This window comes from Rana temporaria, chromosome 1 (genome assembly GCF_905171775.1).
Source record: "Rana temporaria chromosome 1, aRanTem1.1, whole genome shotgun sequence".
Classification (NCBI taxonomy): domain Eukaryota; kingdom Metazoa; phylum Chordata; class Amphibia; order Anura; family Ranidae; genus Rana; species Rana temporaria.
Genome location: NC_053489.1, coordinates 157,593,852 through 157,613,951, shown reverse-complemented (window position 1 = coordinate 157,613,951; position 20,100 = coordinate 157,593,852). Strand labels below are relative to the sequence as shown.

Genomic DNA, 20,100 nt, shown 5'->3' with positions numbered 1-20,100 from the left:
GACTCTTTACCAAGATTGAGGTCAAATCAGAATAATGTTATATTGTAATGTAAACCAACTGGAACAGAAACCCATACAGTACCTACTGTATGTAACAAAAACATCTAGGCTTCTTTAAATAACTCAGTTGAGTGTAGTGGGTTTTTTTCAGTGTACAGTATAGCTCTAAGTACATCTACATGCAGGTAGGTGTCTGCTATGGCATCAGAAATTTAAATTGAAAATGTTATTACAGCAGATACACTATATTGTCAAAAGTATTGGGACACCTGCCTTTACACGCACATGAACTTTAATGGCATCCCAGTCTTAGTCCGTAGGGTTCAATATTGAGTTGGCCCACCCTTTGCAGCTATAACAGCTTCAACTCTTCTTGGAAGGCTGTCCACAAAGTTTAGGAGTGTGTCTATGGGAATGACTAGCGCATTTGTGAGGTCAGGCACTGATGTTGGATGAGAAGGCCTTGCTCCCATTCTCCACTCTAATTCATGCCAAAGGTGTTTTATCGGGTTGAGATCAGGACTCTGTGTAGACCAATCAAGTTTCTACACCCCAAACTCACTCATCCATGTCTTTATGGGCCTTTCAATTGTGCACTGGTCCAAATCACTTTATGGGGGGGGGTTTATGGTGTGGGGTTGTTTTTCAGGGGTTGGGCTTGGCCCCTTAGTTCCAATGAAGGGAAATCTTAAGGGGTTAGCATACCAAGACATTTTGGACAATTTCATGCTCCCAACTTTGTGGGAACAGCTGTGGATGGCCCCTTCCTGTTCCAACACGACTGCGCACCATTGCACAAAGCAAGGTCCTTGAATGTTAAAAGCAAAATGAATGTCTACATTATTTCCAGAATGTTCCCCAAAACTATGCTCATTTTTTTCCACTCTTTGCTCAATCGTCTGTTAGTACCATATCCTGGTTCTCTAATAAGTGACCCTATAAATATGACCCTTTTATAACCAACCAGTCCTCTATAACCAACGACCTACGTGTGACCATATTAAAGTGGTGTTTCACCCTGCAGAACAACTTTTTAGCATAAAATTCGGCATAGTAGCGCGAGCTACAGTATGCCTGTCTTAATTTTTTTATCCCCGTACTCACTGTTATATCGTACATAGAAGATTCCGACTGCCTGCGGGGAATGGGCGTTCCTTTCAAGAGGGAGGGTGATTGACGGCCGGCTCTGGCATGTCACGCTCCCCGAAGACAGCCGGAGTAGGTCTCGGCTCTTCACGGCGCCTGCGCACAGACTATGCGCAGGCGCCGTGAAGAGCCAAGCCTATTTCGGCTATTTCCGGAGAAGCGTGACGCGCCAGAGCCGGCCGTCAATCACCTTCCGTCTGGATTGGAACGCCCATTCCCCGTGGGCAGTCGGAATCTTCTATGTACGATATAACAGTGAGTATGGGGATAAAAAAACTAAGACAGGCATACTGTAGCTCGCGCTACTATGCGGAATTTTATGCTAGAAGATAGAAGATTTTATAGGGTGAACCCCCGCTTTAAGGTAACCCTTCTATAACCAAACAGCCTTTTATAGCCAACAACCTGGTGTTCTAATGAGTAACCCTAATAAGGTGACTCTTCTATAACCAACCACTTGGTGCTCTAGTAAGTGGCCCTATTAAAGTGACCCTTCTATAACCAAACAGTCTTCTATAACCAACAACCTGGTGCTCTAATGAGTGACCCTGAAAAAGTGACCCTTCTATAACCAATCAGTCTTCTATAACCAACAACCTGGTGCTCTAATGAGTGATCATATAATAGGTGACCCTTTCATACCCAAAGAATCTTCTATAACTACTATAAATACTTACAACTACTTACAAAGCCATCCACAACTCTGCCCCCAGCTACATCACTGACCTAATCTCAAAATACCAACCTTATTGTTCTCTTAGTTCTTTTCTCAAGCCCTCCTGCTCACTAGCTCTTTCATCACCTCCTCTCATGTTCACCTCCAGGGCTTTTCCAGTGCCTCTCCAATCCTATGGAACTCCTTATCCCAATCTGTCCGATCATCTCCTACTCTATTAGCTTTTAGATGATCCCTGAAAACCCTCCTCTTCAGAGAAGCCTATCCTACCCTCACCTAACAACTGCATTTTCATTTTCTCCATCTGATTATCCCCCACAGCTATTACCTTTTGTTCAACTTGACCTTTCCTTCTAGATTGTAAGCTCTAACGAGCAGGGTCCTCTGATCCTTCCTGTATTGAATTGTATTGTAACTGTACTGTCTACCCTCATGCTGTAAAGCGCTATATAAATCCTGTATAATAATAATAATAATAATAATAATAATAATAACCAAGAACCTGATGCTCTAATAAGTAACCCTATTAAAGTGACCCTTCTATAGCCACCCTGTCTTCTATAACCAGTGACCTGGTGCTCTAATGAGTGACCCTATTAAAGTGAACCTTCTATAACAAAAAGTCTTCTATAACCAACGACCTGGTGCTCTAATGAGAGACCATATTAAGGTGACCATTCTATAACCAACCAATCTTCTATAATGTACAACCCGTTGATCTAATGGCCCTATTGTTACAATGCAGGGCACCACCCCTCACTGCCACTACACAACAGTCAACAGCCCATATACTAAAACAGCCTGAACAAGCCAGTTAAATTGTTTCCGAGCATGCAACGGAATTTTGCGCGTCGGAATTGCTGCAGACGATCGGATTCTCCAACCAGCTCTCAATCTTTTGTTGGCAGAAATTCCGACAGCAAAAGTCCTATGTAGCATACACACGGTCGGAATTTCCGATCAAAATCTCACATCAGACTTTTTCTGTCAGAATTTCCAATCGTGTGTACGGGGCATTAGTCCTCTCCATAAAATTATCAGACATTTGTAAAGTAGAACTATAGGTAAGACTTTTGGTATCAGAGTATAGTGCTTAGCTGCGGATTGTGAATTACCTCACCACAAGCGCAGATTACATTTTTATTGGTTTATCAGCTTTATAAGTACTCATAGTAACTATTTTGCCCCTGGACACACAAAATTCTAACTGAATGCACCTTAGGGCAAGTAAACACACAGTGCGAATTATACTATTTTAAATAATTTTTTGCAAAGTGGGGACTTTGACTGAAGCATGTAGGTGTAAAAATGTAAAATGTATTGTATAGATCAATAATATTGTACAAAATGGTAGTCATGAATCATTATAAAATATCCAATACAATTCATATATATATATATACACATATACATACAATAGAGGTAAAATACCACACAATTGCAGACAGTTACTATCACCTAATACACATATTGAAAAATATTTAATGAGACACATGATGATTTGAAACACAGCATTTGGTAGCTCTACGCGTTTCGTGAATAAATCCAAAGTTGAGTGTGTAAAGTAATATGATAGAAAGAATTTCTATATGGTCTGACCCTATCAAGGAAAAATAAATATAAAACATTTTAAATAAAATTTGACTATGAAAACCCCACTCTCTGAAATACTTACAAACATAGCTGTATGATTAGAGTGTGGCACTAAAGTTCGGAGACCCCCTAAGGGCATCAATTAAAGTCCCATATTGTTTTTGTTTCTACATTGTTTGCATTCAGATATGATCTATAATAAACGCATATAATCACATGTATGTCATTGCCAGTGTGAATAAGGGCTGTGCAGCACATAGATCCATGTATAACCTACTTATACATATAGGGGTAGATCCACATACAACGGCGCATTATTGCGCCGGGCGTAGCGTATCTAAGATACACTACGCCGCTGTAACTTACTTGTTTTTGTTTCGAATCCTAAACGAATTCACGCCGTAAGTTACGGCGGCGTAGTGTATCTTTTGCGGCGTAAGGGCGCGGGATTCAAAGGAAGTGATGGGGGCGTGTTTTATGGAAATACGTTGTGACCCGACGTAAACAACGTTTTTTTTTAAACTGCGCATGCGCCGTCCGTGGGGGTATCGTAAGCCAATGCTTACGACGGTGACGTCATTCTACGCAAATTCCTATTTGCGAACGACTTACGCAAACAACGTAAAAAATTCAAAATTGTACGCGGGAACGACGGCCATACTTAACATTGAGTACGTCTCAGAACAGCAGCTTTAACTATACGCCGGAAAAAGCTGAACGCAAACGACGTAAAAAAATGCGCCGGGCCGACGTACGTAACTAGCTAATTTGCATACTTAACACGGATTTCGACTGGAACGCCACCTAGCGGCCGCCGAAAAATTGCAGCTTAGATCCGACGGCGTACTAAGACGTACGTCTGTCGGATCGATCCCAGATGCCGGCGTATCTTGTTTTGTGGATACAAAACAAAGATACGACGCAGGAAATTTAAAATTTAAAATTCAGTAGATACGCCGGCATAATCCTTTTGTGGATCTGCCCCTTAAAGTACATATACATATACGCGTATGCCATCAGAAGTACACAACTCAAGCTCTGAAAACCTTTGCTGAATCATTCTCAATGCTTTAATGTTTTAATACAAGCTTTTGCGTAATTTCAATGAAAAACGGGAACTAACGGGAAAAAAGTACAATATGCGTAAAAAAAAAAAAAAGTAGCCACAGATTTCAGAAGGATGGCTGCAAACAGTTAACCAGCATAAAGTAGCTCATCCCTGGCTAAGTCAGCTAGCACAGCCATATGCATGCTACCACTGATTCCCAGACAGAAAGGACAAAACAGAAGAAACATTTGGAGACAGGCAGCAGCAGCTGGACACTTACCACTGGAGCAGTTGGGTCCTCCCCATCCCGGCTCGCACTGACAGGTGTTAGGAGCTATGCAGCGGCCGTGGACACATTTATCAGCACAGTGAGCTGTCACATCAAAAAGAGAGAGAAAGCTGAATAAATGAAACAGAGCCAAATCTTCTAACCAGCTAATCAGTATTTTAACTAAGGAGCTCTTTCTGGATGTTCATACTTTGTATTTCTTTTCTAATATAAGAGGAAAAATGAAAGTAAAATATTTAATGCTAGCAAAAAACATTTTATTTCGTAAAATAAATATACACCCATTAACAGAAATGCATAAAATGGAATTTTTTAGATTCAATTCATGATTTTAAAACACCAAAATATAGGTCATTACTTTCCAAAATATACAGTTATTTTCATCTTAAGTCCAATGGGATTTAAAAAACACAGTCACATGGCTAAAATAAACATTCGTTTGCTTGTGTTTGGGCCGTATCACCTTGTCGGGTCTTATTACATGCATTAACACATTGTGGTGCCATTTATTCTGAACTGGACCCCAATGCACCCAGGCAAAGCAGCTCCAACGCACATGTGTTGCAGCACTACTGTGCGTTGTGATGCGCTGCATTGGAAAAACACAGCTTGCACATTTCTATATGTTCTTGTGCATTGGCAGGCAGTTATAGCAATGCTCAAGACGAGCAACAAACTAGGAATGGACCCTTAGCCTGTTGCCGTACACATACTGTATATGAGGCTCCACAGTGGTGTTTTTTAACACCATTTTGAAACATATAGGCAGAGCTTTTTTTCTCAGAAAATAGGTGCAGGAACTCAACCACGATCCTGTTCAGATTTCAAAAACAGTAGAAGGGTCTTAAAGGGGCATTAAATACCAGAATTGCATTACATACAGAGTGCAGGGGGGTTACACACAGAGTGCAGAGCTGTCACTTGTAAACACAGAAACCAGACTTCTGTGTTTACAAGTGATTGTAGTGAGCAGGCACCACAGGGTCTGAGCCAGAGGTGGTGGAACTGAGTTCCCCCAAGTTCCCCCTGAAAAAAAGCCCTGCAAATAGGTATACAGCCAGGGCAGCTGTATTGTGCTGGGAGCATAGGTGTGCGCACAGGGTGTGCCAGGTGTGCCCAGGCACACCCTAATCCCCTTGTGCAGCACAGATTCCCCCTACTGCCTATGTCCCCCCCTCCTTCCCCTTGCAGCGCTTCTGGCTTCCCTACTCTCCTCTTCCTCTGACTGTTGCTGCAGGAATGTTTTAGGATGAGTGGGGGAAGGGGTCAATAAATATGTAACTTACCGTCCCCTTCCCTTTCATCATGAGCGATCGGTAGTACGTGTTTGAGCTTTGGGTGCACACCCTAATGCAATAGGCTGCACACACCTATGGCTGGGAACATGCCCACTCACCGCCCCCAGCACTGTAACTGTGTTGTCGCTGACAACTCCCAGTCATTATTTATATTCAAAAGCTGGTAGGGTGGGCTCCCCACCATGTGGTCGCTGTGATAGCCAGTCACAGTTGCCATACTGTTATGTTCAGGAAGCCCAGGATACGCTATCAATATTAAAGAATAATTCCTGGCATCGGTATGTTGCCATACATACATAGCTACCCTGGTCTAGCTTGGCCTAATATACCTATGTATATATGGTACCTGGCCAATGCCCCGTGAAGCTGGAAATCACTGAAGTAGACACTACACTGCTACTACGCCGCTACTTTAACACTCTCCACTTGCATCTGTGTCCTGTGCTCTAGCGGCTAGCCTTAAAATTTTTGAATAAAGAAGGTCGGCTGCTTTGCACGGGGGACATTAAGAGAATTGTTTGCATTTCAGGACACCATAAACATATTCATTGTACAAAACTTACAAACAGCACATACTTAAAGTGGATGTAAACCCAATTCATAAAATTTGAGCTGGACACATATATCTGCAGTATTATGTTACCTCTCTTCAAAGAGCTAAGTCCCATAGCTCTCTCCTGAACCGTTCCTCTGTTATCAGCCTGATAACTCCTAACAAATTCTCAGACACATCAGATAAAATCAATCTGAAATTTCTGTCAGAAGAGGTTGCTAAAATAGATTAGCAGGGAGCTGCCCCTGTTACAAAACACCTCTGAGAGTATCTGCCTATGATGAGAGGGGGTGTGTGCCTTTCCTCCAATCAGGGTGTGTGTGCCTTTCCTCCAATCAGAAATGTTAGCTATCTTGGCTGTATGCCCAGACATCACACTCTGTGTTAAACAGGAAGAGAACATTTCCTAACATGGTCTGAACTTTCTAAACAGTATACAAATGTGAAGACAGCAGATATACATGTAAAATCTATGTAGGGAGGTTTGGTTCATCTCTGTGTATCATCTGAGGCTGTTCACTTCACTGGGTGTATGGAGGGTTTACATCCACTTTAAATAATCTCAAACCAATTTAAAAAAAAAATCACTTTTAATACACATGGATAAAATTGTCAAATTTAACTACAGCTTCACTAAAAAAATATCTAAACATGCCATAGATTCCCCACAACATGAAATTTGTACGAAATATATGAAATCACATTCCATCATTTAACTGTGCAATATTCAAAATACCCCTCTCCGATGAGCAGAGACTCAAACTACATTTATTAGGTGAAAATCTGATAAATGAGTTTACAGAGTACAGTATAGTAACAAAGTAAACTGTATAGAAACCTGCTACAATGTACAAGGCATAGCTGTACAAAGAATTATATCAGTCATTAAATATGATTCTATTTGTACATTTTGCATCATAGCCTAGGAGCAGAGGCGGCTCTTTAATTAGGCAAATTAGGCGGTCGCCTAAGGCCTCGCACTCACAGGGGCCTCGCGGCCGCCTAACTTGCCCAATGCATTACTCCAGTTTTGAGGGACAGAGACCTTAACGTTGCTGTGCTCAGGCAGCGTTAAGAGCCCAGCGTCCCTAACATCCAGTGAATATCGGTGACACCACCCCTTGTGACGTCAATGACCCAGCATGCCCTAAGTCAATGATGTCACAAGGGGGCGGGTTCACCAGGTGACCTCATACTGGGTGGCCCCTGCCCCTTAGTTATTAAAGAGCAGGATCTGGGGGCCGCCTTGTTAAAGGGGGCTTCCAGATTCCGATAAGCCCCCTGCCCGCAGACCCCCAAAACCACCGGCCAGGGTTGTGGGGAAAGAGGCTCTTGTCCTTGAATTATTTTTCCTATCATGGGAGTGAGTGGGGCCCCATATCAAGTTTTGCCTAAGGCCTCACAAAGCCTAGAGCCGCCTCTGCCTAGGAGCATTCTGGATATCAAAACATTCCTTTAAATGTGATTTTATATGGTTCCTACAACATACATTTAGACTGTAAGCTCCGAGGAGCAGGGCCTTCTGGACCCTTTTGTACTGATTTGTATTGTAACTATTCTATCTTTCTTTATTTTGTGAAGCTAAAAAAAAAAATACTGTATAATGGCCAAAATGTGTCTTTTAGGACTAATAATTATTTCTCTTTTCATCTTTATTAACCGAGACACTTCCCCTCTAAAGTCTGCACTTCCTACTATTGAAAGAGACTTGAGCAAGTCTCCTGTCGCCCTCCTCATTTTACAGCTCATATTCCTAATAAAGCATGAAGTGTTGTATTTGAACAGCTGCTTATAAAATAATATCAACAGTGCCAAATTCAAATTGGGGAAACATTTGCTAGGAATTTGCTCTGAAACTCAAGCTGAAAACAGTGATCTGCATTTTTCCATGGTGGGGGGACACTTATCACTGGAGGGTTAAATTATATCCAAAACCAAAAGATTTTTCTGCTTTGTATAGAGTAGGGAATGGTTACAACCTGGCATTTTTCATTCCATTTAAGAGATTTGCCTTTACTTCCTGCCCTGTATATATAACAGTCTCTACAGAGATGTACAGGCTCCTGTCTAAATTGGCCCTAGTATGTGTATGCATGCATGTGTTATAAGGACCTTAGATTGTAAGTTCCATGATGCAGGGACTTTGAATTTACAGTGCTATGTATATTGCCTGTGCTATATAAATACCTCTACATATTGTAGGCTGCAGCCATTAACCACTTGCCGACTAGCCGCCACAGTTTTACTGCGGCAGAATGGCATGGCTGGGCAAAACAATGTTTCCTTACGAGGCTTTGCCTTTTGACCACTAGGGGCGTGCCTGCATGGAAGCCGATGTAAGTGCCCGGCGGGCGCGATTACTCGTGATAGAGCGAGAACCATAATCTGTGTGTAAACACACAGATTCCGGTTCTCTCAGGGGAGAGGAGACTGATCGTGTGTTGATAAAATGTATGAACACCGATCTTGCTTCCCCTAGTCACTCTCATCCCCACTACAGTTAGAACACACCTAGGGAACACAGTTAAGCCCTTGATTGCCCCCTAGTGTTAACCTCTTCCCTGCCAGTGACATATTTATACAGTAATCAGTGCATTTTTATAGCACTAATCGCTGTATAATTGTCAATGGTCCCAAAAATTTGTCAAAAGTGTCCGATGTGTCCGTCGCAATATCGTAGTCCCGATAAAAAATGCAGATCGCTGCCATTACTAGTAAAAATAAAAAAATTATAATAAAAATGCAATAAATCTATCCCCTATTTTGTAAACGCTATAACTTTTGCGCAAACCAATCAATATACGCTTATTGAGATTTGTTTTACCAAAAATATGTAGAAGAATATGTATCGGCCTAAACTGAGAAAAAAATGGAAATTCGACGCGGGAACGACGGCCATACTTTAACATGGCTGGTCTAAATCTAAGCCATGAAATAGCAGGCTTAAGATTGCGACGGGAAAAACCGACTAGCGACGACGTAAGAGAATGCGACGAACGCGCGTACCTTCGTGGATCGCCGTAAACAGCGAATTTGCATACCCGACGCTGGAAAACGACGCAAACTCCACCCAGCGGCCGCCGGAGAATTACACCTACGATCCGAAGGCGTACAAAACTGTCAGATCTATGCCAAAAGCCGTCGTATCTTGGTTTGAGGATTCCAAATCAAGATACGACGCGGCAAATTTGAAAATACGCCGGCGTATCAGTAGATACGCCGGCGTATTTCTGCTGTGAATCTGGCCCAGAATTACTAGAGCCATGATTCATGCCAAGGTCGAAGCAATTCTGATCCATAAGGTCAAGAAATATGAAATTCAATGGAAACCCTGGGTAGAGCAATACCTCCCAGCCGATTTTGACACTACACTACCATCTCCCCAATTGTTCTCATTATTACTAGCCAGGACCCTCCTTTCAGGGCTCCCTTTACGTCACCCCGTCACCCCCTTACGCCAAAAAACGGCACTTTGAATGCGATTTTCGGGCGTTCAGAAAAAAGCCCATAAACTCCACTGCTCACTAACCACTTAAGGACCGCCTCCTGCACATATACGTCGGCAGAATGGCACGGCTGGGCACAAGCACGTAACTATACGTCCTCTTTAAGTGCCCAGCCGTGGGTCGCGGGCACGCGTCCGCAGGGCGCTCCCGCTACCCTGTCCGAAGCTCCGTGGCCGCGGGCCCCGCGGACACGATCGCCGCTGGAGTCCCGCGATCGGTCCCCGGAGCTGAAGAACGAGGAGAGCTGTGTGTAAACACAGCTTCCCTGTTCTTCACTGTGGCGCTGTCATTGATCGTGTGTTCCCTGATATAGGGAAGCACGATCAATGATGTCACACGTCCAGCCACGCCCCCCTACAGTTAGAAAAACATATGAGGTCACACTTAACCCCTTCAGCGCCCCCTAGTGGTTAACTCCCAAACTGCAATTGTAATTTTCACAGTAAACAATGCATTTTTATAGCAATTTTTGCTGTGAAAATTACAATTGTCCCAAAAATTTGTCAAAATTGTCTGATGTGTCCGCCATAATGTCGCGATCATGAAAACATTTGCTGATCGCCGCCATTAGTAGTAAAAAAAAAAAATATTAATAAAAATGCAATACAACTATCCCCTATTTTGTAAACACTATACATTTTGCGCAAACCAATCGATAAACGCTTATTGCAATTTTTTTTACCAAAAATAGGTAAAAGAATACATATCGGCCTAAACTGAGGAAAAAAAACGTTTTTTTATATATTTTTGGGGGATATTTATTATAGCAAAATGGAAAAAATATTGTTTTTTTTTTTCAAAATTGTCGCTCTATTTTTGTTTATAGGGCAAAAAGCTTTAGAATATCTAACGCCTTCAGCACAGCTATGTATCTCCTCCATTTCCATTCCTTAGTTATTTATTTTCTAGCAAATTTTTGTGTAACATGGACCAGACAATGAGCCCCACTGCTCAAAACATCTGAACCACAAAACTAACTGTTTTATGACAACAGTCAATCAGATTCAATAAAAAACAAGATATACTTACGGACACACACATCCTTGCTTTCATAAAATCCCGGACAGCACTGGGACTTGCGTCTGTACATAGTTTTTTCTCCACGCCTATATGCAGTTCTATAGCTTATTCTGCCACAGAAAAAGAAACAAGCAAGGAATTAACATGGACCACACTTGTGGCAGCAAGCTTGCACTACATACCTAGCTGTATGAGTATGTATGTATGTAAAGCACATTACAGGTAAAATTCAGTAATAATGAAAAAAATGATACTGACCCAGGTGACAAAGCCTAACTGTGACCCTGTGTTTTATCCTAATATTCTATATGTATCTGATGACCATACTCCATAAATCCTTATGGCTCTACCCTTCCTTTTATAGTATAGTCGTAAATTTAAATATGTAAAATGCAGGCCAAAGCCCCTAGATCTGCCCTCTGTTTCTGACAGAGGGAGGATGCCCAGTGGCAAGAACCTATAGTTCAACACAGAAACACTGAGAAAAGGCTTGCTTAGTACAGCCATGTCAGCTGATCAGGGGGTTTACTCATTCCAACCTTTGGGACATTCATCATCTCTATTTGTCCTGGTGGCTAAAATCACCAGAAAAGAAAGTGATTAAAAATACATCATTGCTTCCGGGTCTCATGCTGAGCAGCCAGGCTTGATGTATTGTAAACACAGGAGGTCTTCCTCTCGGCTCGGGTGACATTCAAAGAATGCTTTGCATTTTCTGAATGAATGCAACGCATTGTCTGATTGGATGAGGTGGAAAGTGTGATGTTTCCACCCCTCTCCACCTTGTCTATCAGAGAACGCTTTGCATTCATTCAGAGAATCACTCTGAATCACACCATTGCCAACAGGGGTCAAGTCCTGGGGGGAAAAAGTGTGGGAACTCCCACCCAAGATCCACACCCCCACCAAAAAAAAAAAATGATAGCTCACATGTTTTTTTTTTTTTTAGATCCACTGTTAGTGATCCTTGATGTTACTGCCCGCTTCCTGTATATGGATTCATCAGGTAGTGTGCGGGTATTCCGTCACTTCCTCGATGCCGCAATGTCTCCTGGGAGCTTTTGTCATTGTTCCCAGGAGACATTGCGGAGGTCTGCCGCGAGTTATCGCGGGATTTAGAAAGAAGCACGTTTTTTCTAAATCCTGCGATAACTTGCGGCCAGTAACAAAGGATTACTAAGGTTCCCCTGCCCCTGACAGTGACTCGAGCTGGGCATCGCCGCTTAGTGAAGGATTGGCTCGGGCGGCTTGGCTGCTCTTGGCTGCTCTAGTCCTGCAAAGGGAACTGAGTTCCTGCTGTGAAAAAAGTGCAGGAATTCTGTTCCCACGCGTTCCTGATTGCCAAGTTTCCAGCTTCCTGTGCTCGCAATGCAGCAGACCTGGTCCTCAGCATGAGACCTGGAAGAACATGCAGATCACTGGAGTAGCGGTGTCTGTCCTTCAGTGATTTCCAGCTTCCAAGGGAATCGGCCAGGTATGGTTTATACATAGTTACCTTGGTCCAAGCTGGAGAAATGTAACTATGAATAAAATATGCCATGCCTGGAATTAGTCTTTAAGATTGTCACAGCAATATAGGGTTTAAAAAATATTTATCTGAATTATTGGAAACAATACATACCTGTGCCTAGTGCATTTGAACCAGTTTAGTATATCTGTGCAGCTGGTGTAGTAGACTTGATCAAATGGATGTGCATAGGACTCCTGAACAGTAACAGAGTAGCTGAAAAGACACACAATAGTAATATTACATGTCACCTTATATTACCCAAACTCTGAGATTTTACTGAGCAATACAGTCACTTTTACAGCAAGTAAGTAACTAGAAAAAAAAGTTTTGGGAAGTACACTGTTATTGCAGCACCCAGAGGTGCCTCTCATATCTTCTAGAAGTCCCCAAAACCTGGGGTGTTTCTTATGCAAATACCAACTTCAGCTAGGAATCATTTTAAATGACGTTTTTTAAAACGAATGAATGACAGCTTAGCAATGCATTTATTTTGAATACTTGGGGAAATTCTTTCCTAGGATGTTTTAAGTGTCCTTGATTGTTATAAAGGAATCAAAAGGAGGACTAAAACAATGCAAAAGAATGTTATCATATTCCTACCTACATGGTATTAAATACTAACTGATCATCAGTAGTAAATGATAACCACTGACAAATAATGTTCAGAGTTTTCTTACATAAAGTGATCATATAAGCAGAATGATCAGCCAGATGAATGGGTGAGGACACAGAGAAGGACAACTGGTGCCTCCTCAGTGACTCTTCTCACACATGCTTCATGTTTACGGACATTTTCACACACATCACCCCCTGAGAAATAGCAGAACAGATGGAACGCAAGATAATAAATTACCTTTTTTTACCTCCATGATGAAAATACATCCATATGTAGTGATGGGTAAGAAATATGTTATGTAAGAGCTAACAAAAAGGCTACTAGACTCACACATATACACATTCACATTTCTGCACATTCGCTGGCCATCCACTGTAACATCACCTCACTGTTATTAGAACTTATAGAAGTTTGGGGTGTTGCATGCAGGGGGTACATAGCAGCTCAGGCAGGTGAGAAGAGATTAACGTGGATGGATCAGTCAAGCATGTGAGCAAAATATGTTTTTAAATGTTGTGCATCTTGCAACATAGTGATGGTGAAAAAAGCAGCAATTGAATGGTGAATAAATAATTTGCCACTTTAAAATGTTCCCCTCATGGTGACCCCAGACCATAAAGAATAACCTGTTTGGATGGGGACTTCTCTGAGGACCCCATTATGTACAGACTTGTGGCTTTCTCTCTCTTTCTGAACACTACTGGCATCAGCACGCTGTCACAGGAGAGGAAGCTAACGGGCATTAAAAATACTGGATTGGCCCAGGAAGTAAAGCCCCTTACACTGGATTGGCCCAGGAAGTAAAGTCCCTTACACTGGATTAGCCCAGGTAGTAAAGCCCCTTACACTGGATTGGCCCAGGTAGTAAAGCCCCTTACACTGGATTGGCCCAGGAAGTAGGTCCCATACACTGGATTGGCCCAGGTATTAAAGCCCCGTACACTGGATTGGCCCAGGTAGTAAAGCCTCTTACACTGGATCGGCCCAGAAAGTAAAGCCCCTTACACTGGATTGGCCCAGGAAGTAAAGCCCCTTACACTGGATTGGCCCAGGAAGTAAAGCCCCGTACACTGGATTGGCCCAGGTTAGAAAAGCCCCATACACTGGATTGGCCCAGGTTAGAAAAGCCCCATACACTGGATTGGCCCAGGTTAGTAAAGCCCTGTACACTGGATCGGCCCAGGTAGTAAAGCCTCTTACACTGGATTGGCCCAGAAAGTAAAGCCCCTTACACTGGATCGACCCAGGAAGTAAAGCCCCGTACACTGGATTGGCCCAGGTTAGTAAAGCCCCATACACTGGATTGGCCAAGGTAGTAAATCCCTGTACACTGGATCGACCCAGGTAGTAAAGCCCCGTACACTGGATTGGCCTAGGAAGTAAAGCCCCGTACACTCGATTGATCCGGGAAGTAAAGCCCAGTACACTTGATCGATCCAGGCAGTAAAGCCCTGTACACTCGATTGATCCAGGAAGTAAAGCCCCATACACTGGAATGGCCCAGGTAGTAAAGCCCTGTACACACAGGCCGAATGTCAGGCTGCATCAGCTGCTTCAATGGAAACCGGCTGACATTCAGCCTGTGTGTGCTGCAGCCAATCGGACAAAAGCCGGCCATTCCGCCAACTTCTGTCGAAAGAGCATGACCGAAAAAGGTCTGCCAACCAGCTACCAATCAGCGCTCTCTGCACTGTCCAGAGTGCTCTGGCGGGGGGAGCATCCCCCTGTCAGAACACAAAAGAACAGAAGGGGAGATTGCTGTACTAACACCAGCTTGTTAGTACATTGGCTCTGACCTGAGCTGGGTTGAATGAAAAAAAAAATTGCAGTGTGTACTGGGCTTAAGGATTAGGTTGTGTATCTTTCTCTCTGCCACCAATCTAGTATATATACAGCTAACGTCTAGGTCCGGTTTGGAGTACGCCATTCAACACAGGCTTTTTGAATAAGGTTCTCCTTTTTATAATAATAATAATAATAAAAGAAAAAAAAACACTATTTTAAAGAAGAATATTATTTGTTTTTATTGAAATGCTGCCATACTTGTTTCTTACATATTGCGTTTGAAAGTAGTGTCATGCAAACTTTTATTTTCACTTTCAATTTGTCTTTTTTTTTCTCTAAAATAAACTGCATTCAATTAGTTATTGTGCTTAAATATGTCTAAATGGTTCTTTCAGTGAGTTTGCTTCTGCTTCTAACTTGGTTCCAGAAAAATCTGACCCTTTTATGGGGTGAAAAATGTTGAGTAGCTATAAGCTAACCAAAAGCCTTTTAACTAATTGCATGCTTACACAAATGTATTTAAGTTTAGCAATGCTTTACCACAAAACCCATCGCCATTTACATGTTGGCTTCCTACTGGGCACATTGGTGACCTAGCATACTCTGGCACTGCCAACCTCCTGTTTTAAGGTTTAAACCAGGGTAGTTGTATGCACACTGTGACATTTTCAGCACACATCAAAACAAACTCAGATGCATAAAAAACACAGAGCAAAAATTTATTTTTTATTGAGACTTTTTGGGAAGAATAAATACACCTGTCAAGATTTTCCTACTATGACCTCACTGGGGAGATTTAACCTCCCTTTGTTATCAGGACAAGAGGGGTATGCCTGTCACTGAGAGGGAAAACAGTAATAATAAACTGAATAATAAAAATGTGCAGGACTTTGAATATACCACCCAGGAAACCATAAGCTGTATGGTTTGTGGAGTAGTATGTCCTGATGAAGTGGTATCCATGAAACACTTTGACATACCAATATTGTATTAGACCACTATATTTGCAATTTTTGTGTATTTTATCATGTTCGAAGTGTTTTTTTACCTCCATTTTATACAGTTGATTAAACAAATTCTTTGTAGTGTAGTCTTATATATTTGTGTATCTATGTGTCATATACTATATACACTATATTAGCAAAAGCTTTGGGATGCCTGCCTTTACTCGCACATGAATTTTAATGGCATCCCAGTCTTAGTTTGTAGGGTTCAATATTGAGTTGGCCTACCCTTTGCAGCTATAGGAAGCTTCAACTCTTCTGGAAAGGCTGTCCACAAGGTTTAGGAGTGTGTCTATGGGAATGTTTGACTTTTCTTCCAGAAGCACATTTGTGAGGTCAGGCACTGATATGGACAAGAAGACCTGGCTCACAATCTCTATCGGGTTGAGGTCAGTACTGTGTGCAGGCTAGTCAAGTTCCTCTACCCAAAACTCGCTCATCCATATGGTCAAAAGTATTTGGTGGAGGGAGGATTATGGTGTGGGGTTGTTTTTCAGGTGTTGGGCTTGGCTCCTTAGTTCCAGTGAAGGGAACTCCTAAGGTGTCAGAACACATTTTGGACTATTCCATGCTCCCAACTTTGTGGGAACAGTTTGGAGATGGCCCCTTGCTGTTCCAACATGACTGCGCACCAGTGCACAAACGTCCATAAAGACATGGATGAGCAAGTTTGGTGGAGGTGGAGGAACTTGACTGGGCTGCACAAAGTACTAACCTCAACCCGAATGAACACCTTTGGGATGAATTTGAGGAAGGACTGCGAGCCAGGCCTTCTCGACCACATCAGTGCCTAACCTTACAAATGCGCTTCGGGAAGAATGGGTAAACATTCCCATATACACACTCCTAAACCTTGTGGACAACCTTCCTAGAGATAAGAGTTGAAGAGTGGGCCAGCTTACTACTGAATCCTACGCACTAAGACTGGGATGCCATTAAATTTTCATGTACGTGTAAAGGCAGGTGTCCCAATACTTTTGGTAATATAGTGTATGTTTTCCTGGGTGGCATATTCAAAGTCCTGCATTATACTTGAGATTTACTGTTGGGATGATGCCCTCAAGACATTATATTTGGGGCAATTTTTTAATTCCACCTCCTCTTTGCAGCAATTTATTGTATAACAAACAAACACTTACCTTTCCCAGTGACTGCACACATTGGGATCCTCAAGATTCAGTGACAATGACACGCCAAACCATCGGCAGAGAAAAAATGGAAGCAGGCCAAAGGAATGCGATAACTGTACCATTTTTCCAGCATCAAGCAACCTGCTGAAAAAAAAAATGTATTCTCCTTTACAACATAACTATAAAAACATAATACTCTTGCAATCATGATTATATCATAATTCTACTATACAATATTTATGGCATGCTACAGACAGTCACCTGTGAGAATATAAGGATACTACAGAGTCTACCATCTGGTAATAATGAGGTATGAAGATTCACACACAGCTAAGACATAAGGGATCTCACACTCTCACGCTAGCACTCTATTGCCTTCTGCTGTAAACTCACTTAGTGACTAGACCACACAAAAACTGTCACCATACATAAAATAATACATTTATGACAATGATCCCACACATACAGCTCAATAAAAACAAGACCACACTATCAAGACTCCACCTAAAATCATATAACTTTTAAAGTGGTTGAAATTTGTAATCTGCCACTGCAGGCTCTAGAACTGTTGTTCAGAACGTAGACTCACTGCTACGGGTGGGTAGAGTAGATTTGCAAACAAAAACTTTAATTTTAAGAACGTTCGTTAAATTTTCTCATCATTATTGGGGTGAAATTGATGTTTGCTTCAACCACAGTGACGAGAAAATTTAAAGGAGCAGGATGGAAAATTTTTTGCTCAAACAAACTTTGCCCCGTACACAGGATCGGATATTCCGCCAGCAAAATTCTGATGTGAGCTTTTGAACGGAAATTCTGACCATGTGTAGGCTCCATCAGACTTTTGCTGTTGGAATTTCCACCAACAAAAGATTGAGAGCTGTTGCATCTTATGCATCTGTAGCAAATCCGACGTGCAAAATTCCGACGCATGCTTGGAAACAATTCGACGCATTCTCGGAAGCATTGAACTTAATTTTCTCGGCCCGTCGTAGTGTTCTACGTCACTGCGTTCTTGATGGTCGAAAGTTCAGAGAACTTTTGTGTGACCGTTTGTATGCAAGCCAAGCTCGAGCGGAATTCCGTCGGAAAAACCTTAATACGATCGTGTGTACGCGGCATTACACTCCAAAATTGAAAATGAAAAGCAAATGAAAAATTTTGAAGTACTTTGGAATGACATTCATCAAGCCATCGAATGTACTGAGATTTCTCCTATGAATTTTCATTTAAAAATCTACTAGTGAATACCAAGCTTTACTGAGTTAGGCCCAGATTCACATACAGCGGTGTATCTTTGAGCGGGCGTAACGTATCCTATTTACGTTACGCCTCCGCAACTTAGACGGGCAAGTGCAGTATTCTCAAAGCACTTGCTCCGTAAGTTGCGGCGGCGTAGTGTAAATAGGCCAGCGTAAGCCCGCCTAATTCAAATGTGGAAGATGTGGGCGTGTGTTATGTAAATGTTATGTGACCCCACGTAAATGACGCTTTTTACCCAGTGTGCATTGCTCCAAAGTACACCGCAAGGATGTATTGGTTTTGACGTGAAGTAAATTATGTCCAGCCCCATTCACGGACGACTTACGCAAACGACGTAAAATATTCCAAATTCGACTCGGGACCGCCGTCCATACTTAACATTGGTACGCCGCATGTACGCCTCATATAGCAGGGGTAACTTTACGCCGGGAAAAGCCTAACGTAAACGGCGTATCTGTACTGCGTCGGCCGGGCGTACGTTTGTGAATTTGCGTATCTAGCTGATTTACATATTTCTAGGCGTAAATCAGCGTACACGCCCCTAGCGGCCAGTGTAAATATGCAGTTAAGCTATGACGGCGTAACAGACTTACGCCGGTCGGATCTAATACAAATCTATGCGTAACTGATTCTAAGAATCAGGCGCATAGATACGACGGCTCGGGCGCAGAGACACGCCGGCGTAACTGGAGATACGCCGGCGTAACTCGTTTGAGAATCCGGGCCTTACTGTCTACTCTAGAACAAGCTTGCAACCATTAAATCGGAATGTGTTATGTTTTTACTTTCAAAAGTTTTAATTCTTTTACTAAATGACAAACATGTTAAACAAAATAATCACAAGGCAGGTGAAATGAACAAAATACAATATATGGAAAGGCAGATCAGAGAAGAAGGATATATAAATATTCAAATGCCAGTAATATGGCAAAAATTGGGTGAATTTCGTCATTCAGAAGGAATGAAACAATACGTGTTTTAGTGATAAAGTAATTTGTATTCAACAAGATTTGGTATATTGAATGGATTATGTGAATAATGTATACTGTAAACAAATCTTGTATAAATGTAAAAGTTTTATATTTTAGAAATTTAATAAAAAAGAAATTGAAAACAAAATAATCACGAGGCAATGAGCCTATCTCTATAAGCAGAGCATGAAAAGACAACAGAAATAGTAAGGCTAGAAATCTTAACACGGTACCTTTATCATAACCTAATTCTCCAACCTCAGATCCCTATCATACCAGATCCAGGATCCCGGTGAGACCTCCCCAGCACCCCAAGTGGGCACATACTGTGCTAGGATAGCCACCCCCGCGACCCTGGAGTGTAATGGTCATCATGGGCCTACCATGAGCTTTATGGATGTAAGAGTGGTATAGGTACCTAGCCTCTATTCCTCCATGGGGGGGGGGGGGGGGCATGAGGAATGTGTTATGTTTTACATATATTTTTTTTTATTATAGTCAGGAAATCAAAAATGAAAAATCTAAATACAGTACATTTTAGTCAAGTAAATATGAATTCTCGCATATGAATTTTATATAGTCTTTTATTCAGCCACAGGTGGCTATTCCCTATAGGACAGCTCAGTCTGATGTTTCAGAGATCATGTTTGAAATTAAATGATTACTGCTGTGCTGTCTCTTAACTAATCTAT

The 20,100-nt window shown here is 42.0% G+C and overlaps 1 protein-coding gene across 2 annotated transcripts in view; it reads right to left on the bottom strand.

Moving 5' to 3' along the window:
• MEGF10 (multiple EGF like domains 10) overlaps nucleotides 1-20,100 on the bottom strand; it is a 180,468-nt gene that overhangs the window by 104,142 nt on the left and 56,226 nt on the right. For both annotated transcript variants that reach the window (XM_040344756.1, XM_040344748.1), the window contains exons 2-5: nucleotides 17,184-17,318; nucleotides 12,751-12,852; nucleotides 11,139-11,239; nucleotides 4,744-4,836 (exon numbers count right to left, since the gene is read on the bottom strand). In XM_040344756.1, the coding sequence (XP_040200690.1) occupies nucleotides 4,744-4,836; nucleotides 11,139-11,239; nucleotides 12,751-12,852; nucleotides 17,184-17,296 (409 nt within the window). In that variant the 5' untranslated portion in view covers nucleotides 17,297-17,318. The remainder of the gene's footprint in view (nucleotides 1-4,743; nucleotides 4,837-11,138; nucleotides 11,240-12,750; nucleotides 12,853-17,183; nucleotides 17,319-20,100) is intronic.